Source organism: Pelecanus crispus, chromosome 1, assembly GCF_030463565.1.
Source record: "Pelecanus crispus isolate bPelCri1 chromosome 1, bPelCri1.pri, whole genome shotgun sequence".
Classification (NCBI taxonomy): Eukaryota; Metazoa; Chordata; class Aves; order Pelecaniformes; family Pelecanidae; genus Pelecanus; species Pelecanus crispus.
Genome location: NC_134643.1, coordinates 17,304,689 through 17,331,768, shown reverse-complemented (window position 1 = coordinate 17,331,768; position 27,080 = coordinate 17,304,689). Strand labels below are relative to the sequence as shown.

The following is a 27,080-nucleotide window of genomic DNA, read 5'->3' as shown; positions in this document are numbered from 1 at the left end:
ATTACCCTAGCATTTTCTTACCAAAGGGAAAGTTCACAGCTCTGTTTCGGTTCTGCGTGTCTGCTGACCTTTCACTTCGCAAGATCCTGGAGGGCTGACGCTTTTGGTGACTTGGTGATAAGCGCAGGCATACACCCCACAGTCAGATCTGTGGGAACGTTTAAGTAAAGCAAATGTGACTATGCTGTGTTTTAGTCAATAAAAGCAATCTATTTTATTCCTTTGAAAGTATGGAGAAAAGCCTAAACTGTTGTTTTAAATACACCCTTTCTTCTGTTCTTGCTTGAGAGTTTTGCTCTGCTACAGTCTGTTATCTGTGCACAAACTCCTCATTGTGGAGCATGGCCTTAGGTGGTAGATTTTTTTTTTAGTGGTAAAGGCAGCAATTTTACTACATTTAGTCATAATAAAATTTCTCAATATTACTGGAAAAATATTTACCAAAGCTACAGTAATATTGGTCTAGTGTTCAGTGCTCTGTTATCTCCACAATACTGACTTTATTTTAATAAACTTTTGAAGATAAGTGCAATCAAATAAGTTCAAGTAACTTAGGCTGTGGGGTGGAGGGGCAATGTTGATATGAGAAGCAGAATATTTTGGGGTTTATCCTCGCGTAAGGAGAACCAGGGTTTTTCTTTTTAGTGCCAAGTGATTGGTTTTAAGTCATATGGTTAGTTTTTGTCAAACACATTAAAATAATTTCTGTGCATTTTCTGAATATAAGAACCAATAACTGAGGAGGAAGAGTAAGAGGAGCTTATCCTATTTTTATAATTATTTAATATTCTGAAGTAATCTTTCACTATTTTAAGTCAATATTCTAGCAGAACAGAATGCCTTAATTCTGCTCCCAACTACAAAAATAAAATGGTCCATTATCCAAACAGTGCTTCTCTGCTGGCTGAAGTAACAGGATCACTGTCTGTAGAAATGATTTGTGCTTGGATAGAACCACGAAGCAGAAACAGAGACAATGAATATCAGGCTGACTAAACTCCATGAATATTTGAACATGTAGGAACTTGAGTGTAATCATGGCAACACCAGTGCCCCTTTTTTCTCCAATTTATGCCCAGTGGCTCCCACTCCAGCACTTCATCCTTGCGCAGCTTTGTGACTGCTGTGGAGATAGCAGAATTGGAACATGCAGGTTGTTATGTTAAGAGGTATCAGTGAGCCTTAGTCAATCATTTTTTAAAACCTTTTGATTTAATGTTTGAAAAGATAAAACGTGCAGGTTTTGAAGCAAAAGGCTGCTTACCTGATGCCTTATATGCTCCTAACACAGAGTCCAAAGGCTGTAACATCAGCCCTCGCAGAAAACTAGAATTTCCTCACTGCTTACAGAGTGCCATACACTGTGCCATGAAGACATACAAAATAAAAAATAAAGGTACTGAAAAACAGAGATAAATTATGCCTTTTGTGTCACTGCTGTTTGGGATGTTTAACATTTAAATACATGTATATCATGCATAAAGTATGTAACTGTTTATATGTGGATGAGGTACATTAATTGTTTATATGTGGATGAGGTATATGTGAAATACGTAAAATATGAATCCACACAGTGCCTGTTGTTTTCAATTACATACTAATACTGAACTCTGAGTAATTTCTAAAATATGATGCAGTGTAACATGGTGAGCTAGGAATTTGATTTTTTTTCTTTAATTCTGAGCTGTATGTTTACATACTGGTGTGGGAATAGTAGGCCTCCATTTGAGGCAAATTCAGCAGAGGACGATCGTACAAGCCCTTATTCAAGTAAATACCTTACTCTGAAGTACTTCCAAAGTTTCTGTTGACTGTAATGTAATTGCTTACATAAGTGCAGAAATACACCCTCAGAATTAGTTTGCAACATCAAGGCAAACCAATTAGAAATTGGACCTTTTCATCAGGAAAGGGCGATAAGTTATCTGGCCTTTGATTTCAAATTCATAGCAGCAAAACTGTCTTCTTACTCTGCCTGGTTTAGAGAAGCTATTGGCTATAAGCATACACCTCAGTAGAATCGCCACACACTGTAATTTGTTTAGGGTCTGCAGATCTAAGCCAAGCAAGAAGCTTCAGTTTTAAGGCGGCAGATGTGGAAGCTGGTTGAAGAAGTGTCACTGTGGTGAGACCGGCCTGATCCTACCCAGCAGTTGGTTCCAGCTGCTTTGGTCCTAACGAGGCTGTGTGGTACCCGGACTGGGCAGAGGTGTGTTGTGGTGAGAGGGTAGAGAGGAGAGGGGAAATGGGAAGGTCCCTCTCTGTTGTTCAACTCCAGAGTGTAGGTACCACAGAGATGGTGTAAATGGGCGGTGCTTCTGCACCAGTAGTCCTCTTCCCCTTATTCTGTCTTCTGTAAATTTAAATCCTGCATGTCTTGTAGGTTATGAGAATTTATCTGTAAGGCATTTGAGTAGTCTGGCTGACAGTACAGTCAATAGCAGACCGATCACACACAGTTTGGAGAACAGCGTGGTTCTAGACAGAATACGGCTCTAGAAAGAAGTGTAAACAAATTGTTTTCCCTTTATAGAGAGAGAGGGAGAGGGAAAAGGCCAAGGATAGAGAAGGTCAGTGTCAGCTGCTCTGACCACAGTGAACTGCTGACTAACGATCTCAGACAAAGGATTATACTTTTTCATATTTAGGCTTTAATACTTAAAAACTTTCATATCTGGATTTTTAAGACATATTTCTCTTGTTAAATTTATTTCTTGTCATACAGAAAACTCAGCTGAACCCAGCAATTCCAGAAAAATATAATTATGGGAAGCATGTGTCTATTTTATGCCTTCAGAAGTCTCAAATATGTTATGTTTTTCAGTTTTTGCTTTAAATCTGTAAGGGTTTCTGCTCTCACATCATCTGAAGAAAATGCTAACATTTCTTTATTAATCCTTTGCTCGAGTGCATTGTAAACACTTAAGCTGCATGCCAAGTGCAGTAGTACAGGGATAAGTGGTAAAATCATGTAGGTGGTATCAATTAGCAATGGTTATATTGGCACTGCCTGCAGCAAAGCCAGTGCTCTACTCTGCAAAAGTGCAGGCAGGAATAAATCCACAAAAATAATCTATATCCTACTCATGCACCCCAAACACAAGATCTGCTGCCATCCTTTTGTCATGCCTCGAGAATTTGAGGGGTTGCAGCTGGTAGGTATGTCAACAAAAAGATAATTTATTGCAATCTATTAATTAACTTTTATTTGGGAGATTTCTAAATATTAAGAATAACCAAACTAGTTCAGGCCAGTGTTCCACCAGCACACTATTCTGTCTCTGACAATAGCTCTTAAGAAGGTACGCAAGGAAGAATAAGAATTACAGTTACATACAATGCTATTACCTTCCCTGCTGTAGTTCTATACGCTCCCAGCCTCTGGCCATTTTCAGCTGTGACAATTTCATGAGACTGAAAGGTTTTGCTGTGACGTATTCCACTCTTACAAGTCTTTGTCCAGTCTCTCTTGAAATCATGTAAACTCTTACATAAATAGTAACATCCTTTGGCAAGCCGTTCCTCAGATCCACCGTCCCATACGTGAAGAACCACTCCTTTCTGCTTGCTTTGGCCCTGGCTCCCACAAGCTCCGCTTTGTGGCCACCCATGCCTGTTCTGGAGGAGGCATTTAACAAGGGAGCGGTCTCTCTCTCTCTGGCCCCCTCTCCTCCCTGCCCCCCCCCCCCCCCCCCCGCAACCTTCCCATACCCGTCATGAGTTTGTCAGCCTCTACTCTGTATCAGCCCCCAGCCTCTGAGTGCATGGATGCAAAAACTAAATATTCTCTCTACTCTCTCTTGTATTTTAGCCAATGTCAGGAACTTCCCTTTTACTTCATGGCTTCTTAGTTTCCTTAAAATCTTCAGTAACAGATGTTGTCAACAGCCTTAATTAAATCCGTCAAGACTACAGCACTCTTTTCTACTTCTGAGGCGGCACGTCCATCTACAGAAGCTATGCTGACTCTTCACGTGCTGGCCTATATTATAGTTCCTGCTATTTTTTGTGCTACAGAAGTAGGCTTTCTGGATTGCTACAGAACCTTTCTTTTTGTTTTTTTTTTTTTAATTGTGTCACATTTGCTACCCTCTAGTCTGCAAAACCAAGGAAGTTTTAAGTGGTCCTTTCCACACTGCTGCATTAAAGAACTCTTCAGTGAATACCGTTTAGTCTTGGTGCTATGCTAGTGTTCATTCTGTCTTGGTAAGATCATTTTGACCTCATCTACTGTTATTTTCACTTTGGACAGATCCTCTGCTGAGTTCCCCAGAAAGGATTCCTGCATACAGTTCTCCCCAGCTTCCTCATCAATGAATACTGATGCAAAAAAACCTAACTTACCTTTGCTGTAACATCCACGTCTCCTCTGAGCACTCATATTGTACCTTGGTCATCAGCTGGACCTATAGACTTTCCAGTAGCCTTTTGCTCCTGGTTGATGTGTAAGAAGAATGATTTAGTGGTTTGGTTCCTTTGCCTAGTTGTTTCCCAAATCCTTTTTGACCTATCTAATTGTATTTTTATGTTTATCAAAGTTCATGTTCCTTTCTGTGATCTTCTTTTGAATGCAGTGTAGCTTTTTGCTATGGTTCAGACTGTCTCTTTGCTTCAAGTCTGGTATCCTTCAGCTTTGTCCTAGCCACATGTAAGGATTTAATTCTTTTAGCTCCCTCTCCTAATTTGTTTTTAACAAGCCTCGCATTGTTCCCTTACTGGAGTTTAGCACAACTATAGAGGATTCTTTGGTCTTTGTTGCTCTTTGTAGAAATACTGTTTTTGTGAAGTGGGGATTCCAGTGTGAGATTCTGAACCAGAACTTGTGCATTGTTCTGCATCAAGCCAAGGACGGCACTTCGTCTTGAGAGCTCCTCCTGTGAAAAGTAAGTCCATCTAAATAATACCACCTAAGAATGGCATCTGCTTCATATAGCAATGTGTCAATATAATGTTGTCAGTGGTACTGTCCTGGCTGGTGGTTTGACATGTAGATCCAATCCTATGTTATTCCCAACTGGGCTTTGAATTTCAATCCATGTAGATAATGTGCTTCTCTCTGAGGTGGCTGGTTTGCTATGTTTGGAAGCTATTTAGCCTCTCTACTATATAGCCTTTGGACTAATGGCATCACCCCTTTCCATTTATGCTCACTCCTAACTCCTTCAAACGTACTGTAGTGAATCCATCTCAGTAAGGAGCGTGTATCAGGAGAAACACCCGGAAGAAGTCGTCTCTTGTTGCACTGTTTCCAGTACAGCAGGGCCAAAACTGATCTTCTGTTGAATGGCTGGGTAGTCATTGATTTCAATACATGTCTATGTTGTAGGTATTTGAACTGGGGTTTCATACCAAATGAATGCTACTCATCTCGTACAGCATTTTACTGTCATTTTTCTAATCTAATGCTGATATTTGTACATGAACATAAGGAAGCCCACTGTGTTTTTCTTTAGATGTTTGGCTGGAGATTAGTGGTTTGTGGTAAAATATAAAAATCCTTGGGCTTTCTGCAATTTCTAGAATTTTTTGAACGAATGCCCTTAGGGTAAATTAAAAAAAGGCCTCTGCCTTTTAAAGGTGAATGGGGGAAGGACTTTTCATTAAATTAATTGAAAGAGTTCTGCTTTCAAGAGGAACTACTTTTTAAAGGGGAAACTTTGTTTTTAAAACAAGTTTTGTCTTCCGTTTTAAACCTCCTCAGACTCTATCACAACTTTGCAATATCACAGCAATCTTTTAACAAGAACTCTTTTAGGGCAAAACCACCAACCAGGTTAGTATAACACCACAAGGACAGTATTACTTTATTTCTCCATAAGCTGGTCTCTCAAGGAGGGTAACGGCCAGAGGAGCATTGACTGGGAGAAGACCATGCAACTGTGTAAACAAAGTTTAAGCACTGGGTTTGCCAAACAAAAGCTTTCACTTGGAAGAGACTAAATTTTTTTCAGTCATGCATTCCTAACATTAGATAATTAGGTTAATATTTAGGCACCTAAGTGTACCCTGGCATTTAAAAGTACCAGAAATTCCCACCCTGGATAGAGGATTCAAAAGCATTTCAGTTACTCTGCATCTTTTACATAGTTATCTATAGATGGACTTAGTTACCTAATGCTAGATATCAAGATCAAACATTTTGGGCAAAAATCAAAGCTAAAATATCTTAAACACCAAAATTAACACCAAAGAAATTTGGTAATGTTGTAAAATATTTAAACCCAACTGTGAAAATCCCAGGGCTTTTTTTTTTACTCTACATTCATCTGTTTAGTAATCTCTTCCTTTGTTATAAGCATTAGATGAGGACACTTGCTGGGAAGTGGAAGATTCATTAAGAAACATGAGAACCATGTGCAGTCAGTTCTAAGAAATTACTTGGAAACGCATCTTCTCTCTCACTGTCTCCAGTGAGTATAAGATTTTACATAAGCAGTGTTGGTTCGCTCAAGGGAAAGGCTGTCCTGCTTAGGGAAAGAAGGCTGTTCAAATCTTCAGGGTACAATAATGCTGCAGACAGCAGCACACGCTTTCCCTTCATGCAGTTTCAGTTCTCTAACCTCGCTGCTTTCTCTCTGGGTGCTGGGACACAGAGTAGGAGTCCAAGTAAGGCGCTCCGAGTCACCTGTCAGAAGACTCCCCTCTCTCTTATTTCATTATATAGGAATTCTGTGGGGACTTAGCCAAAGCTGGGTGCCAGAAGTTGCACGGTCAATGTTTCAACACCAGCCTTCATGAAGAAACGCGGTCTTACATCAGATAGATAGTACACTGTTTGAACTGCTTTGCTGCGTCACTTATATCTAGAGCTGATCTAATAATGAAGCAGCATGTCAGAGGGGAAAACTCACGTGCTGAAGGACTACAGCTGCAACAGTTACTTCAGCAACATTTGGAAAGCTGTTCTGAAGAAGATCCTGTATAAGACTTTCTTAACAAAGGAACATGAGATGTAGTTATTCTGAAGAGTGGCTGTTAAAAAGTTACAAAAAAGGGAAAACTTCAAGGCTTTCTTCTTTAAACTTCAGTTTCTGATGCATGGAGGAAGTCTCCTTGTTCTATATTTACTTCACTTCCCAGAGAAGCAACTCAGCTCCATGAAACTCATTCTCGTGACCTTTTAAAAATTAATAATAATGTCCTGTAATTCTTTAAAAGTATGGCAACACTCAAAAATTCAAATCAATTATTTCGAAGTGTTGGCAGTCAAGGTGCAATATTTAGACACTGGAAATCTAGAGTCATATGCATCCCAGGTCTTATTTCACTGTTTACTTTGCCTTTGGTGAAGAAAGAACTGATTCTTTATTTTATGACCATTTGAAAAGTATTTTAGCTTTATCTGCAGAAAATAATTTGAGGAGTGGAAGTTTTCTTATATTGAAAAATAATTGACTGAAACTGCCACGTCACTTTTTCTGGATTCTATGAGCTACTGCTATCTACCAGATTCAATAAATCAAACACAAAGAAAAGTCCAGTCTTCTCCTTTAAATCCAGATAATGCCATGGAAGAGTGAGTAAGGGTGGTACAGAAAATACCAGTACTATGTTAGAAAAACAAAAGTAGAAGGCATTGGATTATGTCACGCCTGAAACTGCCTTTTAGACATAGTATTAACAAGTTAAACATTTACACTAGATGGAAATGCAAACAAAGTAGAAAGGATTATTTCAAGAGATAAAATATGTTAAATAATGTTTCAGTCTGTCATCTGTCATATTAGCTGTAGAGTCACACACACTTAAAATATAGATTTTACTATGAAGATTTTAATCTAGTGTTGTTACAATAAACAATTATGCATACTAATCAGAAATACCGGGGATATCTCAACAATAAAACACTCTGTCCAATAAGTTTATTCAGTGTAATTGGTGATGGTTTAGAGAATCAGATCTTCTCACTTTCATAATCTTTTAGCTGTGGATTCTATAAACACCCCAGCAAAATTAAAAGCATTAGAAAAAAAAAAAATTGTGTCATTTTTAATATTAGGCTCCTAATATCTGCTCTGAGCACTCTCCACATTGTTGTACTAATGACATTTGAGCATTGGTACCCTGAAAAATGTTAGGCTAAAGATAACTCAGTAAGAAAACTCTGCAGGAGAAGATTTATATAGAATTTTAATGGATGTTTTGTAAACAGGTGCCTTCACTTGCTGAAACAATGGCAGTGAGTCACAGGGAAGGGAGCGAGGGGAGCTGCGGAGATGCCCTGGGAGCACAGGGAGCACCCGCAGCTCTGCGTCCCTCCTTGAGGGTTTGCCACTATTTACACGCAAAAGCTCGTCAGGCACCTCCAAGGGCAACGACGCCTACCAGCAGAAAATGCTCATTGATTCCCCCGTTGCCCCTAAAATCTCTGAGGAAGAGCAGGGTGGGGAGGAAGGTGCTTCTCTCTTGCCCTAAAAATTATGGTGATTGTAGCAGTGTCTGGCTGGGCCTGAAAGACAAAATGTCAACAGCTGTGTAACCCACTCCAATAAATGTGAATTTGATTCACTTGGGACAGCAAGAGGCTCCCTTGCAAAAGGGTAATGGCTTCTGGCAGCAGCCTGTATGGAAATGCTAGTGGTAGAGGAAGGGTGGCAGCAACCAGAGCATGGGCTCCATCCCGTCAGCCTGCCCCGCTTGGCTCTCCGTGTCCTTCTCCTTTTGCTGTCCGCCCCTGTACCGCCCTCCCCCTCTTCTCCGCCAGCACTGGGCAGCCTGGGGGCATGGAGAGCCCCTGCCTCGGTGCCCCCAGGGAGGAGGAGGCCCGGCCGGAGGGCCTTCTGTGGCCCTGCCGCGAGGCGGCAAACTCTCCCTGGGCAGGCCTTCACCTCCCCTCTCCATCCCCAGCACCACACACGGCAGCCCTCCCTCCTTCCTCAGCCGCAGAAAATGAACTGGGTCGGCGGCAGCCGGTGAGTGAAACTCTTCAAAGGCTGCCAGAACGGCTCCATGCTGAGCCAGTGTCCCCTCGCAGAGCGGGCGCAGCCATGGCGGGCGTGACGGCCCCGGTGCCCCCTCGCAGAGCGGGCGCAGCCATGGCGGGCGTGACAGCCCCGGTGCCCCCTCGCAGAGCAGGCGCAGCCGTGGCGGCCCTGGTGTCTCTTCTCACACCAGTAGCGCCATGGTGTGTGTTTCAGCCCTGGTGTCCCCTCACAGAACGGCAGGCCGTGGCGGGTGTGACGGCCGCGGTGTCTGCTCCTGACCCAGACTGTGAGGAGGTGCAGATGCCCGCCCATGCTGGGCAGGGTGTCATGTTTGGGCCTAACATCTCTCCACACACTGGGGCTGGGTGAGGCTCTCCCGCCTGGGCCTTTCCTCACGCCCTCATGAATGGCAGTGATTACCATTTGGGGAAAAAGATGTATAGTTATTGAGATTCACTGAAATAGTAAAATAATGACCAACTGAATTGTAACGTTAAAAAAAAAGGATATTACTCAAGTTTCTTTAGGTGCTGTGCCATCTGCCTATCTACTAGAAATTTAAACCCCACAGATTTTGTCAGCCATTTGAAAGTAGCTTTGCTAAACACAGCTTTATAATCATCCTGACTCTTTGCAGAATCAAACTAAAATAATGCCTTACCCATCTGGAAGTCTTCCCAGAAAAATGAGGTTTCTGAACGTTGCCTGTGTAAAGCAGGGGGAAGGGAGAGCTTCAGTCTGAAGAAAAAAAACCAACCCTGACTTTGTCCTAAAATGCCTGTCTATGATACTATCCTGTCTGTAAGAAAAAGCAGCATGTAGGAGTATTGCACTCACTTAGCAAATAGCAAATCATCCTGCTGCTTTCTGCTGCTGTTAATTATCTGTCAGAAAAACTATCCATTACTGGGGCTTCTACCCACTGCAAGGGTAAATGTTACATGCATATGTTTAGAAAGTGTGTTATAAGTTTAAGCAGTAATGTAAAAAAAAGTAATGCCAAGGGGATACTCTGTATTTCTGACTCTCAAAAAAGAGTCCTAATCTTACTGACCCAAGGACTGCAGCTATGTGCACCCTGCTCACAGCAGTGACCCAGAGCTCCAATTTTATGCACCATGTGCTGTAGGCAATTCATTTAAGACTATGTTTAATAAGTTAGATCTGTAGTTTAAGGTATAACTGCCTTCTGTATTGCACAAGCAACAGCAGCTCGATAAAACTTGTAATGACAATCTATTTTCCTTACCTTTTTTACAAAATGTTCACAATAATTGTGTAAAGTCCCGAAAGGTGGAAACTTGTACCGTGCTCCTTTGTTTTCTTTGCTAATATGTTGCAGCATGACAAAGAACATTAGGAGAAATTAATATATTGACAAAGATTTCTTATAATGCTTTAAGAAATTATGAATTGATGAAAAGTTGCATTACAGGTCAAATGCCTAAAAGCTTTCCTTCTGAATGTTCAATGTATTTGGTAGCCCCAAGATAGAATGTGGTCCTATCCTTACCTGAGTAAACCAGGATCAGTCAAAGTGGCTTCAACAGAGATACATTGACTTTACTACCTGAAGGTTTGATCCATTATAACGTAACATAACGCAACATAACATGTCCTAAATTCTCAATACCATTGACGAGAAATTCAAGCCATGACTCAAGATTATACTTCTACAATTAAAACAATAATTATTTGCATCTTTCAGGAGCAGAATCATATTAAAGCAGGAAAGGAGAAAGCAAAAGGTAAACAGTTCTAGCCACCTTGGATTTTATATTGTTATATACATGCTTTAGCTGATTCACTTAGGAAAAGTTTTCAAAGCATTTGGAGTGAGACTCAAAACTAGCAAAACAGTTGTAATCCACTTGCCTGACTGCATGTAACTTCTAGGACAGAAGTCTTGTTCTAGGTTTACTACACTGAATTCCAGCAGGAAGAGGAGGGAGTAGGAGAAAGCATGAATGAATGAATGAATGTGCCCAATTCAAGTTTTACTGAATTATTTCTGTTACTATATTTTGTTGGTATGTGCTGACACATGGGATTGCTTGGAGCCTCACAGTGACAACCACGTGGTCAGCTAGCCTAACACACATATACACAGCTATTTTTCTGGGCTACATAAAAGAATGTTAGGCTGATTGAAGTACTTTATGCTGGTGTTTGCAAAAGTAGGCCACCTTATTTGTATTTTGAATCTGAAAGTGAAATAATGGAATTAAATTTATCCCTGGCATAGCAGAAGACATTTCAAACAGGAAAGAGAAAGAAAACAGTAAGAGAAGATGGTTATAACCATAGTAAGAGAAGCCAGTTTCCTGCTCAGCAGCTGGGAAAAAAAGACACAGTGTAGGGAAGTTCTACCACTGAAGCTGTTAGCCCCACAATGCGCAGAGCAGATTCACTGGCATATACAGGAGAAGGAAGACAGGCTGACAGTATGGAGACAATCTCTGAAATGAAAAAATTTACCTAAGGGAATGTGGGAGAAACCAGCAGTTTGTTGCCCCCATCGCTTTCCCAGTCTCCTGGAGACCTGTGCGTTCTCAAAATACCTGTTTTCTCAGGAATTTATTGGTCTAAGCCACATAATTTGTGTTACAACTATGTAAATTGCTTCAGTGGAGGACAGAAAACAGGAAAGGATCCAAGACAGGATTGTTTTTAGTAACTGAGTACTAAATTACTGAATTACTAAACGCAGTGGTAATTTTGTAATTGCTATTACACAATTAATAGTAATTTAGTAATTTAGAGATGATGGGAAGAAAATATCTGGGACACTGAAGGGACATGGATATATTTTGGGGGTGTGGACTCCAAAGCAGTATGAATTTTGAAGTGTTGATTTGTAAACAAGCTGAATTTACCTTACTGCAGATATTCTTCTTAATCGAAGAACAGGTATTTTCCGTAGTTGATAACATCCTAGAAAGCTAAAGATAGTGATATAATAAATTATACTGGAAAACTGTTACCAATGAACATGTTGGGTATATTAGTTACATGTAACCTGCAATCACGAGAGGAATTACATTTCAGAAGAAAAGTCTATGCTATTTTGTGTTTTGGCATAGCCTTCAGTTTTCAATATCCTTCTTGTGGTTAAAATAAAGAAATCTTACTGGTTTTATTTATTCATCTTCTGTGCTTGATGCTAATGATTTTAGGATGATTATTTATAGTCTCCTACAAAATGGATATTTTTGTTTCCTAAATTTTCCAGAATTATCTGCCTAATATATTCAAGTGTTATTCATCTCTTTTTGTTCCTTGAGACAAAAAGCTTTTCGAAGTCCCGGTCCTAGAGATTTTTCTTCTTTATTTTTTTTCTTTTGTTTTTTGTCACAAGACTATTTTCTATGTCAAGACAGACAAATTTGGAGAACAATAAACTCTTTGTGTCATTATAGATGGCCGTGTGTATGTAATCTTGCTGATTCATTTGCCTGCTAGCTTATAAGCTGCCTAAAAAGCCCAAATTTAATTTTTTTTAACACTTTCCTTGCAGCATTTTGGTATATCTTTTATTTTAAAGAAATATTTTTAATGATCATACACAAAGTTTGAGGCATGACTGTTTAGGGACTAAGTTTGTGGCATCAAGAGAACAGTGATTTATTTTGAATATGACCAAATCATACTTGCAGTCTTTTTCAAGGCAGTAAAAATAAACTAAATAACAGTAGGCGAGGTGTGAGAATTCAGAGAGATTTAATCATGTGCTTTTATTATTAGGAATTGTTTTCTAAGAATTATATATGCTGCTAACGTGTTGTTGAAGCTTCTGTCCAAAACTTACTCTCTCTTTAAAAAATTTAGGAATTCTTTGAAAAGAAGAAACTTAAATCAAAGATGAAGCTTCTGGGAGTATCATCTCCTAAAAGTTCAGCAGTCAGTTTAGATCTCCTCAATCTATATGTTGTTAACCAGATATCAACCAAAAAAGACAACACCGGTGAGCTTAGAGTAACAGCATTCTGGCTTCACAGTTAACAGAATCAGTTATCCTTAACTATTACTGCTATTATTTTAGTTCTTTTCTTCCATTTACAACTTAGTGCTCAAATAAGTGTTTTTTTTATTTTTTAAATAAAAATCTGTAAGTAAATACAAAAATTATGATTGACTAAAAAGTCAGGACATAAGAGGAGTCAAATAACCTTGGCTACTGCCTACTTCACCTTTAAAGCACCTTCCTCATTCCATCCATTAATTTTACCCTACATCCATTTCTTTTTCCCTTTGCCATTGAATAGGTCCATTTATATTCCACTTCCTTTTTCAGAACTTTTGGGGGGCATTTGGAGTAGTCTGTCAGTTCTACCCAGAGTATCTTTCTTAAAATCCATCATTAAGCTCCTAAAAAACATCTCTACAACTTGAGTCCTAACTCTTATCCTCTGTGACATATTCATAAACCAGATTGTAGAGGATTTGTTGTCCTGTGCTCAGAAAGATTAGAAGGTGACTGAGGAGGGCAACAGAGCCAGTCTACACACAGCAGCTGACCGTAAATAATTTTATTCTACAATGCCATTTAGAATAGAGCTCTTGCATTGCTAGTAACAAAGAAAGCAAAAAATATGGCTTCAAATGGATTAAGAAAGCTAAAACAACAGCTTTTGTACTCTGATAAAAATTCAGGAAGCTCAAAACTTTCTCCAAGCCCAGTGCTGACATTCCAAATACTTTCATTGCAGAGAATGTGAGGAAGCCAGTCCACGTTGATATCAGTGAAGATGTAAAAATACCTGTTAGGAGGCACAACATAGAGCTTCCCATGTCACCGCTACGTACACAGTATACGTCAAACTTAGATGACATCCAGCACAGGTACTTGTATCAAGTAGGCAGTAGTTAAGCTATAATGAAGTTCTGGAAAAGGTATTTCATGAAGGTCTTATATTTGGGGTATGAAATAAACATAAATACACCATTCTAAGATGAAGTTTCACAATCACTCCTTGCATTCCAGTGATACTCTTACTATGAGAGAGTAAATAAATGTATTCAAAATAAAAAACTGTACATGAAGCTGAGAGATTTAAAAAAAAAAATGTTTCTTTGCTCAAGTCAGGTACATACACTAAGTTCATCTCACAGAGCAGGCTATTCAAACAGCATTTTCCACTTACACTGTTTTCCCATCCAACTTCAGACACCCTAAAGTGACTGACTCACACACTGGCAGCTCATAACTGCTTAAGAATCCAGCCTTTTTAAGATGCATGGAAAAATATTGTTCAATCAGTTTGGAATTAATACTCAGAATGCTTTTAATCTTATAGAACTTATATCTTCATAGGCTGCTTTTATTCATTTTTACAAGGTTACAAAAGCAAGTATTAGACAGCAGAAGGCAACATCTCTCAGAGAAAGTAAAATATCAGCATAATGTAAGTACGTTTGTTGTTCTCACTGATGTAAAGCCAAAAATGTGCAGCAATTACTGTATTTTTATTTTCAAAGAGTGACCAAATCTCATGGATACTGAAACATGTGGTCTTCCTCTTTAAGGCTGGACTGGTATGTTGCTTGCCAGTCCTATTTCTTGAAAGGCTCACCTTGTTTTAGGCATTTTCCAAAATACTTAAGAATATCTGTGCCCTAAGCTAATCACGAAGGACAGAGATTATGGGAAAGAGACTGAGGCCAACAGCAGGTAAATTAAAAACAATATGCAGAAATATGAAATGATGAATGTGAGAAACATAGACAGCAGTGAGTCTTTAAGAGGAACTTAAGTACAAGTCTCAGTGGATACAATTGGGAAGTTCATACACGTATTGAGGTTACAGTGAAAAACATTCTCTAGATGGAATTTAGGTGCTTTTTTATGACCCATTCCAGTGTTGTGTAAAAAACCAACCAAACAAAAAAAACCAACCAAGTTAGTAAATTTGTAAGAAGACACTTAATTTAGGTTACTCAGACTTGCTTGATAATGTAGCTCTACTGACTCCTGCTATTCATACCAGATAGGACTCTGAGGAAAAGATGGATGCAAAGGATGCTTGCACGGTATTGTTCTGTATGTTATTGGCCCGTTCATGTTGCCAAAGCATGTTTTGCTAGAGTGAGAAAGGCAGATGTTTTTCTAGTGTTAGAAGTTCCTTTCTTTGGAGTCAGAAAGAATTACTTTCAGTATGGGTGAAAAGTTTAGCTGTCTAATGTGTTTCAGCCAGGATCACTGTGAGCTGCCACTACTTTTTTGGCTGTCACATTAAGTCAGACTTCCTTTATGACTCTTTTTCATCTGTTTCTTGAAGACAGGACATATTTCAGATTTAGCATGGCCAGGAATAACTGATCAAAATGATAGCTAAATTTCTTCTCAATCTCCACTTGTAGGGATAGATTTAGGTCAGTTCATCAAAACATGTGATAATGCAGTGTGCACACCCAGGAAGCTAATTTAATATATGGATCAAAAAATAAAGTCTAAGGCCTGTGTGTTGCAAAAAGTGTTTTTAAAATCTTCATAAGTTGAAGTATATCCAATTTAAGTAATTAAGGTATATCTACTTTATTAAGCAGAAAAAGGGACTATAAAGTTAATAATTTTCAGCTTTCTGGAAATGTACAGTTTTGTGGTACAAAGATTTTTTGCAATTAATGTACAAGGCTTTTGTACTCCATGGGTAGTTTGTGCTGATTTCACTGGATAAGCGGCATTACAGGCATTACTTCCATGTAGCAGTGACATTTTATGAGTTTTGCCTTCAAATTTCTTCTTGTGTTTTGATCTGCTTCAGAGAGCATTGTTGGTATCACAACATGCTGGAGTTCTCTCCTCGATGGAGTAAAATATTTTTCATTTTACTACTTAAGAACCAATTCAGCAGATCTTTTACCTACACGTCTAAAGCTAAAAATGTATTTATACCCATCAGGATAACATTTGTGTGCATGCGTCAACTTAAGTAGGTACTTATGTGTTTCCCTGAAATAAGCCCTTATTACCTTATGTTTTTCGTGAAAAAAATCATATCAGAATACATGAAAATTTTCTCTTGCATGTGGTATATGTGCAGAGATGTAAAAGATATAGAAAGATTTTGTTACTTTGAACTTTATGCTTACATCAAAACAGTTTTAGATAAATAAAATGTCTTTTTGCGATGTTTTGTCCAGTTATCACAAGTAACAGAATTAATGTATGCTGACTCTAGTATGGAACACGAAAACAACACAGAAAGAGGTTTTAGTGCCTGTCCATTGTCCTCTTCTGGTTTTTGGTCCTCTAACTGTACACAGTTTTCAGAAGAAAATTTCAACACAAACCTGATGGGCAACACTTGGGAACAGACCTATGAAGAGAAGCTGCAAAACCAGGTTTGATTAATATTTTGTCATTTCTGCAGAATTATTTTAAACTAACTTTCATTTGTTTGGGGTGTAGAACTAGTATAATGGTGAAGATAATTATGAATGATCAACAGTTTTTTGTAGGCTAGTGCCAATGAATATTCCATATATACAAATATATTTCTTTTATTGTTATGAAATATGCTTAACTCGAGCTTTTGTTCACTGAACTCTCAGTATCGCTGATATCTGCTGAAAGAGAGTTAGTCACATACCACTGGCTTTCTTTTGTTTCAGGCTTGTAAAGTTGGTTAAAGAAAGCTGAAATGTATTACAGTTATAAATACAGCTTTCTTAAATGTACAAATTGTATAACTGGATATCGTATGACTGTGACCTAATTTGTAATCATGCAGTGTCTCAGTGAGTAACACAGCTCTTACAGTATTCTCAATGCTCCAAAAAGTATTGAGAAAATCCTGCTGTTCAACTCAAGTTAATTTTAAGAAATGATTGGAAGTTATTTGTTCTGATGCATGCTACTATTTTTTCTTTTTGTTAACTTTGGGATACTTAAAAGAATCATCCTTAGAAAAGTAATAGCAAATATAAGGGGGCTCTCATAATATGCTTTAATTTTAGAAAATATATTATTTATTGAAAATAATAAAACAAATTCTACGTGTATCACCAGTGGTATTTTCAAGTCTTGAGGTAAGTGAGGAAGGAGTACTTCAGGGCTTCAGAAGGAGAGATCATAGAATCATTTAGGTTGGAAAAGACCTTCAAGATCATCCAGTCCAACCATTAGCCTAACACTACCAAGTCCACCACTAAACCAGTTAAGGGTAGAGTAATAATTAATTTCATGTTTCCTGGCTTGGTGGCTGGATTATTTTTAATGAAAGTAAAACTAGGAATCATTAAGGTTGGAAAGGATCTCTAAGATCGTCAGTTCAACCATCAACCCAACACCACCATGCCCACTAAACCATGTCCCAAAGTGCCACGTCTACCCGTTTTTTAAACACTTCCAGGGATGGTGACTCCACCACCTCTCTGGGCAGCCTGTTCCAATGCTTGACTACTCTTTCCGTGAAGAAATTTTTCCTGATATCCAATCTAAACCTCCCCTGGCGCAGCTTGAGACCATTTCCTCTTGTCCTATCACTAACTACTTGGGATAGATAGATACCCACCTCACTACAGCCTCCTTTCAGGTAGTTGTAGAGAGCGATAAGGTCTCCCCTCAGCCTTCTCTTCTCCAGACTAAACAACCCCAGTTCCCTCAGCCGCTCCTCGTAACACTTGTGCTCTAGACCCTTCACCAGCTTCATTGCCCTTCTCTGGACACGCTGCAGCACCTCAATGTCTTTCTTGTGGTGAGGGGCCCAAAACTGGACACAATATTCAAGGTGCAACCTCACCAGCGCCGAGTACAGGGGGACAATCACTTCCCTGCTCCTGCTGGCCACGTTATTCCTGATACAAGTCAGGATGCTATCAACTTTCTTGGCCACCTGGGCACACTGCTGCCTCTTATTCAGCCAGCTGTCAACGAACACCCCCAGGTCCTTTTCCACCAGGCAGCTTTCCAGCCACTCTTCCCCAAGCCTGTAGTGTTGCATGGGGTTGTTGTTACCCAAGTGCAGGACCCGGCACTTGGCCTTGTTGAACCTCATACAGCTGGCCTCGGCCCATCGATCCAGCCTGTCCAGATCCCTCTGCAGGGCCATCCTACCCTCGAGCAGATCGACACTCCCACCCAATTTGGTGTCTTCTGCAAACTTACTGAAGGTGCACTCAATCCCCTCATCCAGATCGTTCATAAAGATATTAAACGAGACTGGCCCCAAAACGGAGCCCTGGGGAACACCAGATCAACAAACTGTAGCAAGACCAATGAAGGGCCACAAAAATTGTTAGGGGATTAGAGCACATGATGAATGTGGAGAGACTGAGCAAAGAGACCTTTCATAGCCTGGGAAAGAGAAGGCTATGGGGGTGCGGGGCAAAATAACTGCTGTTTTCCACAGTCTAAACAGAGTTACACACAGGACAGAGCCAGAGTTAGAGAGTGAAATGGCAAGAAGTAAAAGTCACAAGTTTCAACAATGGAAATTCTGTGTATGGGAAAAAATATTGTCACAAAAGTAGCTAAGCACCAGAAGAGGCTATCCAAACAGGTTGTGGAATCTCAGTCCTCAACAATCCTGAACAATCTGGCCTAACCTTGAAGCTGGCCCTGCTTTTAGCAGGTTGGACTAGATACCTCTTGAGATCCGTTCCAGACAACAGCTTTCTATGATTATGTGATCTTCAGTGGAACTTCAGCCTGTTACAGTCTATCAAGCTTGTTCATGTGGGGTGCTAAAAGGACATTTTGCATATTAACAGTGATACACAAATATGGAAAAGTATGAGTTATACAGAACTTGGGCTGTGAGGAAGTTTTGGCTTCTACTGTAGAGATAGAAGTGAAAACAGTGGTAAAACATTTATATTTGTGTTTGCAAACCCAACTTTAAAGTTTTAAACACTATAACTATTATATATATTCAGAGTTTGACAGCTTCTACTGTTTTCTCAGCCAGGAAATAGTTCTGATCAAGACCCTTGGATTACAAAACCTCCAAGCCAGTGTATTTTCAGGAAGTCTGATACAGTGCCTCAGGAACTGTTTAAGCCACTACATAGGTAGGCAGTGATTTTACATTAGAGAGAAATAACAGTCAAGTTTAAGAAAGAAAAATACTAAGATAATCTGAAACTTATTGCTACTTGATTTTTCATTGATTTTTCATAGAATCATAGAATCGTTTAGGTTGGAAAAGACCTTTAAGATCATCCAGTCCAACCATTAACCTAACACTACCAAGTCCACCACTAAACCAATTAAGGGTAGAGTAATAATTAATTTTGTGTTTCCTGGCTTGGTGGCTGGATTATTTTTAATGAAAGTAAAACTAGGAATCATTAAGGTTGGAAAGGACCTCTAAGATCATCAGTCCAACCATCAACCCAACACCACCATGCCCACTAAACCATGTCCCAAAGTGCCACGTCTACCCATTTTTTGAACACTTCCAGCGATGGTGACTCCACCACCTCTCTGGGCAGCCTGTTCCAATGCTTGACTACCCTTTCCATGAAGAAATTGTTTAACCTCATACAGTTGGCCTCAGCCCGTGCAAGGTGCTTTTCAAATAGAAATGGAAATTAAATGCAAAGACTGAACATACTGAGCTATTTAAATTTGCTTAAAGGCAGCAAAATGTGAATTTTAGGTAGGCACTTTGAACCATGATCTATGTTTTGCAACTTCACACACATGATGGTGTTACTGAATTCACCCCAAGTGAGAAGCACAGATTTACTAAGAGGTGACAGTGAGGGTAGCTGCCCCAGCTCTCATGAGTTCTGGTCACTGTTGCAAGTGCTTTTCTGATGACCTTGATGCTGTAGCAATTGAGCAACTGCTCCACCTACATTGTTTACATTTGGGATTCCAGGAACAAAACATTTTTTTCGTTCTCTTTCATATGCAATCCTACTATAGCAGGTTTTTTTAGAATTGGTTCAATAATGCTTTTATGAGAATATACCATTTTTTTAAAAAAAGCAACGGATAGAAATCTAGAATATATTTCTTTTTTATGTGCTGATTAAAAATCTTTTTAATCAGAGGATTTAGGGCCAGACTCACTTATACTGAGCATTTTATTTCAGTTTCTTTCCAGAGCTCTTGCCTTGGATCTAGGGATCTTACAGGCCTGATCTTCCTTTACTCTTTATTCTGTAAGTCTGATGTCTGGCTGAAAGTTCCTATCAGTCTCTAGCTCTGGCTGGATAGAGCCATAAAAAGGCCAATTCTTCCTGAAGTACCTACAGCCTGTTTGCCTGTGAGTCAGGTGACTGATAAACTCCCTGTCCACATGATAACGAGATGAACACACCGGCTTCCAGTCCTAGCCACCTTAACTTTCTCTTTCTCTCTTCTCCTAGATTCTCCTGGCTTTCACCAGCAAAACCTAAGATGAAGATAACATTCACCTTGCTGTATATCTTGGTGTATTCCTGATGAATATCTTTACATTAAAGCTCCACCTAACCTTATCTCACCTACATCTCCTCTTTCATTTCTCCACAGGCCCTCAGGCCTGCACTCGTCTGCTTATGGCACCTCCCTTAGTCCTCTGCTTCTTCATGGCTCACTAACAACATCTCCTTTCCAACTGTTCTTCAAATCTGTTTCTTTGTATCATCCTTGTTTTGTTTTCATCCATTATAGCCATAAATTCTTATACCTCAAGAGCTGGCAGTTCTCCTGGGAAGGGAGTTTCTTTCACTATATGTGAAAAGAGTATAAACTTATATGATCATTTAATGTAATTGTAACATACTGATGGTGTAATCAATGTGTATACATCTGAGAGCTGTGGCACCTCAAGATCATTAAATATTAACTAAAAAGTTTAGATGTTTTTCACTCTGAATACTTCTTAGACATTTCCTCATCTACTATTAACTTTTACTTAGCATTACAGAATGTTCAGCCGGACTGAAGAAGGAGCCTCTGAACTGCTTCACAAAATGTTTTTACCTTCTTCACGTAGAGCTATCCAAGTTTCTGCAGAAACAAACTCTAGTGTGTTTAGCCTTTTAAAACTGTCCTGGGGGGGTTCTGTAAGTAGACCTCTGTAAGTACAGGACACTACTTTCTCATTTAAGTTCTCTAGAATCTTTATCCAGTTCCAAGTATTTGCTGATCAAAACATTACAGAATTTTTCTCCAGTAAGTGTTTTCTGTACTACATTTCAGTTTTCAAGTTCCGTTGCTCAAAATTTTTTAAAGAAAGGGCATTTTTTGAATGGGCTCCTTTGCAAATTCTCTGTGCTTCAGAAGCCTCTCAACTTTTTGCTCAGATTTTCTGAAAGGTCAGTCAACAGATCAAGCCTAGAAAAAAAGCATGAAAATGTTAGATTAAGAGCCAAGTAAGTGAAAGCATGATAGCTTTCATGCTAATAATGCTAGCATGATACCATCTTCAAAACCACTACTATCAGAAGTGGGGTAGGGAAGTATGGGCAAAACAAAATGTCTGACTGGCCTCCTGACAGTGGGATAGAAAAATTCTGTGCTGAATTAGGATTACTGACCTCAAGTACAAATGGAAGCCACTTGCTAAAAAGACCAGGAATTAAGCAGTATACAGAGCTTATTATGGGCTTTCAGTACAGGAAAGAACTGTAGTCTTGAAGAACAAATAATTTTTATGAAGAGAAGAAGCTGTCTTCCTCCTCTTTTTTTTCCTTTTTTTTTTTTTTCCTCCCCAAAGTGGACTTCTTTGGTCAGCTGGTGGAGCAGCAGTGACATACTGTGGCTGATTTTATAAATCACAGTTCCCTACTCAGGAGAATGTGCTCCATGTCTTGGTATGTTTGGAGACGTCATGAAACGGAACCCCTTTTAAATTAACCTTACTATGAAGCGGAAATAAAATACAGGACACTTTTTCAGTTGAAATAATGTACATTTGGGACAAAAGCAAGTGTGATGAGTAAAGTCGTTCAGATTTTTATCATCAAGTTATCATAATTTGTTGTTAGAAGTTAGTATTTTGCTTATTTACTTACTGAGCAAACTGTGTTTTCTACCCCTCTCCACCCCACCCTCCACCCCCAGGCTAGACTATATGAATTCTGCCAGGAAAAATCCAGTGGTAATGACCAGTAATGGATCAGAAAACAGTGAAGGAATAAAAGAACCATTCTTTGATGTTGTGAAAGAAACTGCAGAGCTGAAAGCTCCCCAGGATGGAAGTGACTGTTCCTTTCTGGCACTGTTCGAAGATGAGAGCCAACCAATCCATAATAATCCTTCCACAAAGCATTTTAATCCTTTTGTTAATCAAAGCAATAGTGCCATTTTTTTCATGGATCCTGATGATAGAAATCAAATGACCAGCAGAAACTATCCTTACAATACTACAGAGGCTTATCCTGCAAGCAGTGCAAAAAAAAGTTCTGTAGACAGACACCTTGAAGGCATTTTCACAGATCCAGAACAGGTTTTACTTAAAAGTAACAATGCCTCAAGTGCAAACTACAGGAAAACCAGTGGACTTCATAAAACCCACCTGCAGGACTGTCATGAGGGACACCACTACTTCATACATTCTGAAAAGAAAGAAAAACCTGCAAACCGTGAAAAAATTAGTGAGTGTCAATATTTTAAGGACATAGATTCTAGTTTTTATTCTCCTTTTAAAGATACATGTTTTTATAACCAGAGTCTGCCCTGACTGAAAACATGTCATGAATCTTCAGAATGCAGTAATTTAATTTTAAATCCAGTTAATTAAATTATTTTTGAAAGCTGACAGAAACATTTATTTTCAAATTGCGTTTAGGCTATTGTGTTTTAAAATCAAGGTTTACTTTTTTATTTTAGAGACATTTGCTAATCACCATGATCAGCAGATTAACTTAAAGGAGAATGTACAGAAGTATTGGAGAAAAAAAAGGTGAGTGCCATAGAAATTATCAATCTATTAACTAGGGATAACTGCAGAGACCTTGCTGGATTGGAGAAATCCTGCTAAGAGGACATGAAAGCAAAATTCTGAACAGTATTACTGAGGACGCAAGTTTTCCCAGTGAAAACAGTAGTGAATAATGTGAAGAAACATGCGCATGTAAGCCCTTTGTACCATTGTTCATCTACCTATAATAAGTATAGACAAAGACTGCTTCATGGGACAATTTTGAGTCCCTGAAGTTAAGCTGGTGCTCTGACTTGCCCTCTAAAAGACCCTGTCTCCTTCCACTGACTACAGAGGAAGTTAGTGTCTTCCCTGGGCTAAAGTTAGCATATGTGAGTGCCCCATGTTTTACAAAAGACAGTTTTATCACAGGCTCTGAGCCATAAAACCTTGTTTTACAAAGCAGCACTATCTTCTGTCATCTCTCATATTACATTTTGCATTTCAACGGAGGAGAAGTTTGTTAAATCTCAGGTTAAGAAGTAAGTTCAATTATCTCAATAGCGGGAACCATTTCATGGTTACTGAAGAGAAAGAGTCACCAGTAATGACTAATTCAGAAAGAAAATAAAAGTGCAGGAGGGGGAATCAGTTACCAAAGAATTCTGTGTTTGTATCCCTCAGTGACGACGAGTCTGTGAAAGAATCAGCCTGGAGACAGAACCAGCTCTTTGGATTTGAAGAGGTAACTTTTAAAGAGACATATTTTTGTCAAACCTACTGTTTGCACCGTTCATTTGAGGTGGAGAAGGAATGTCCCCAACAGTTAGAAACTGAATTTAGCTTCTCTGAATTAACTGCTGTGGAAGCTTCTTTTCCTTCATGGTTTATATAGGGCAGACAGAAAGAACAGCTTCTAGGTAAATGGTTCAGATAGACAGACCTTTCAGGTCCATAATTTACATGGTTCCATTCATGCCTAAGCTGATGCCTGACATACATTGCATAAGTTAGCCATTAACCCTTAGGATTAGATTCGGCAGGCAGTGCCCAGACATAATATGCAGGACACTTCAGTATTATAAAGGAACTTTATGCTAGTATACATACCAAGAATCTTGTAGATATTTTGCCCATAGAAGTCACCAAGAAGTTCAGTATTGCTCAGAGGTTTTGTACCTCTTGAAATAATTTGTGGTACAGTGCAGTGACTCCTTTATGTAACACAGAAACTGAATGTTCCTCACTTAACCTGAGGTGCTGATTCAGCTCAACCCTCACTATTAACACTTATTTATTTTTAAAAGTTCACAACAGCACAAGAAGAAAAGTGTAAGTTTGGAGTGAGTTCAAATCTTCACAAGATGGAGAAAGGTTAGTACCATTTATACATTATTAAGTCAAAAATCAGATTTTTCTCTACATGTGAAACTGAAACAGTTACTTTTAAAGCCAGGGAGAAGTGTTTTGATCTTTTTAGGATGTTGCATTTGATGAGGGCTTGTATTTTTGATTCACACAGCACTGTATAAAGAAAGCTAGCATTACCAGGTAACTAAGAACTATCTGTATTTGCTTTTCCTTGAAGAGATAAATACAGGTTAACTTCTCTCTGGTGAGTATTACACACATACTTTTCATTGTCCCATTTCCTCCAAAGTTGTCCCCTGAACTGAAAAGCCAGCTCTGAAAATAGGAGTAACTGCTTAAAAAAAAATAAAACCATGAGAGAGGTCAGGAGTATTAATCTGATAACCACAACTCAAGTTTACCAACATCACCACACAGTAAAATGCCAAGTAAATGCCAGTCACTTTCTTTCTTTCTATTCCTGCAGACCTCTGTTGGTTGGAAAAAATCTTGGACATATTTTCTCTATTAATTAATATCTTCATTAGATGTTTGACATGTGCCATTTTACTGGTCTAGTCTTTACTAGTCTTTATTCTCTTCCACTAGACTATATGCTGTCGTTCCACATGTGGACAGAGTGAGGGGAGTCAGCTGCTGCATTTCAGAGCAGATCATCTCCCAAGGGCATCCAAGAGAAAAAAACATGGCCATAAGCCCATGTAACTTGTATGGCAGCCAACATGTCCAGGCAGTTTGCTGCATTCTCTACCTGCCCTTGCTCTGCAGAGTCCTTCCTTGTTTTCACAGAGTCATAGAATCATAGAATAGTTTGGGTTGGAAGGGACCTTTAAAGGTCATCTAGTCCACCCACCCTGGGATGAGCAAGGACATCTTTAACTAGAGCAGGTTGCTCAGAGCCCCGTCCAACCTCACCTTGCTTTTGGGTAGCACAGTTCTGCTGCCAGTGCACAGCTGAAGCTTTGGGGAACCCATCTCATGCTTTGTGTTAAGATGTGTTGTCCTGAGAGGAAAAGGACTGGCTATTGTGAAGACCTAGACTGACCTGGCTAACACTTTATTCATTAAACAGTATCTTGAAAACTGCACCAGAAGTAGTAATGTTTAATTCTACATTCTGTACTTGAGAGCTGGATGTTTGGGGAATTTTTGGTGAGTAACCTTTCTTTCCTTTTCATCTCATTTTTCAGATGCAGAGTCATCACTCAGCAGCCAGTCTCCCAGTTACTCTCCAAGGCAGGCAGAGAGCTCTTTCAGCTCTAGTCCTGACACGGTGAGTACTGCCCCTTCATGGGTTTGCAGGGGTTCATCTGAATGATAGCTGTATGCCTGAGTGCATCTGCGGGTGGATGTAGCTGGAATCTTGCATATGGTTTTGTTTTGTACAAGGCAACCTCACGTGTGAGGAAGACAAGAAATGATTAGCTGTTAATTTTCCTAAGTAGTTTAACAAACATGTGGTTTGGTCTCTTGCGAATACCAGGCCTTGTGGAATTACAATAACATAACTGTGGGAAGATGCTAAGCAAGCTTCTGCTCTCTTCCTTGATGTATAGCTGCCTTACATTATGTGCCTGTAAGGCAGGAGGATTTGGCACACTGTGTGTTTTCAGCCATTCTTGAACACAAAAATGCCACAATATAAATTCTGTGAGGGAGTGAAGGTCCACCTTACCCACCTTCTTTTCAACAAAGGCCAGGAGTACACCTCTGCAGAAAGACTGAAAAAAAAACCCTGAACAACCAAACCCAGACAGTTCTGGCCTTTCTGTTTGTTTCATTAACTTCATCATAGTCATTGAACTATTTAAACAGTTGCATTTACACAGTTCTGTTCCAACAGTCTGAAGAGGAAGACACAGCCAAAAAGAAGGAATATCTGAATGAACGGTCCTTGAAGATCGGCGATGCCAACCTAATCTCAGCCTCAGCAAGTACAGAGCCCCCCAAGACCTCTCACACCAGAACCGTGCCTCTCCAGCCCAGCAGTATTTTGACTGGAGAAGCAGCAAATCATCTTCAGGAGAAAGACTCTATTGTATGTGCCACAGAGGAGGAAAATAAGAACCAGACCGCCACAGAGGAGGAAAATAAGAACCACACCGCCCCATCTGAGGGCAGCTCATTACACCAAGCCCTTAAAAGAGAGCATGTCGCTCGCAGCACCAGGTGTGATGTTTGGTCACAGACTGAGTGCTCTGTTACAGAAGTAGACAAGGTGGACGTTGCCACCCAGTGTGGCACCACGCCGGTGTGCAGCTGTGGGAGCTCCCTCCGCTCTGCCCGCAGCCCAGGCGGGCTCCCTCCTCCCAGCACCGCGGGCACCACTGGCACCGCTGGAGGGCACGAAATGCCAGCACATGCGGCGCTGCAGCCGGCGGGCACGGGTGGCGCAGCAGGAATGGCGGCGTTTTCTTCTGAAGCCGAGTATCTGAGTTTGGCTGGCAGAAGGACTCTAGAGGTGCTGAACTACATTGATATAATGAAGGAGAGAGAGAAGCAGTGACCAGCTAGAACGGCACGCAAGACATACAGAAGTTCTTTCCTGTTCTCACTGTGTTTCATTTAATTGGCATATTTTGATTTTTCTAGCCTGGTTAGACAAAATGTTTTTTTGCTGTTTGTTTGTTTGAAGTTATTAGTAACTATGGGTCTCTATCTACCTACCGCTATCTCTAACTATGGATTTCTATAGATCTCCAACTGTTAACATAGGATTTTACAATAGCATAGTAAATATAAGCCTTAGGAATTACATTTGCTTTCCCACCATATATCCATAGTATTCTGTAGTTTGGGATTGACTTTGCTTCTCTTGAAGGCAGTGGAAAGATTCTGTTTCACTTCAAAACATATTTGAAGTGGCTCTTAGTTCAGAACTATTGTCTGATTCTTATCCATTTTAACAGGCAAACTAGCCTTTGCCATATGTTTGTACTAAATACAAAAATGGGTAGCAACAGAAAATGCACATCTGCACACA

The 27,080-nt window shown here is 39.6% G+C and overlaps 1 protein-coding gene across 1 annotated transcript; it reads left to right on the top strand.

Moving 5' to 3' along the window:
* Window positions 1–12,785: 12,785 nt before the first annotated feature.
* On the top strand, window positions 12,786–26,603 carry REDIC1 (regulator of DNA class I crossover intermediates 1). The gene is made up of 11 exons (XM_075704870.1): window positions 12,786–12,888; window positions 13,634–13,766; window positions 14,263–14,329; window positions 16,068–16,268; window positions 18,832–18,938; window positions 21,928–22,460; window positions 22,696–22,768; window positions 23,411–23,471; window positions 24,034–24,100; window positions 25,288–25,370; window positions 25,941–26,603. The coding sequence occupies exons 1-11, from the start codon at window positions 12,786–12,788 to the stop codon at window positions 26,601–26,603; spliced, it is 2,091 nt and encodes a 696-aa protein (XP_075560985.1).
* The last annotated feature ends 477 nt before the right edge of the window (window positions 26,604–27,080 follow it).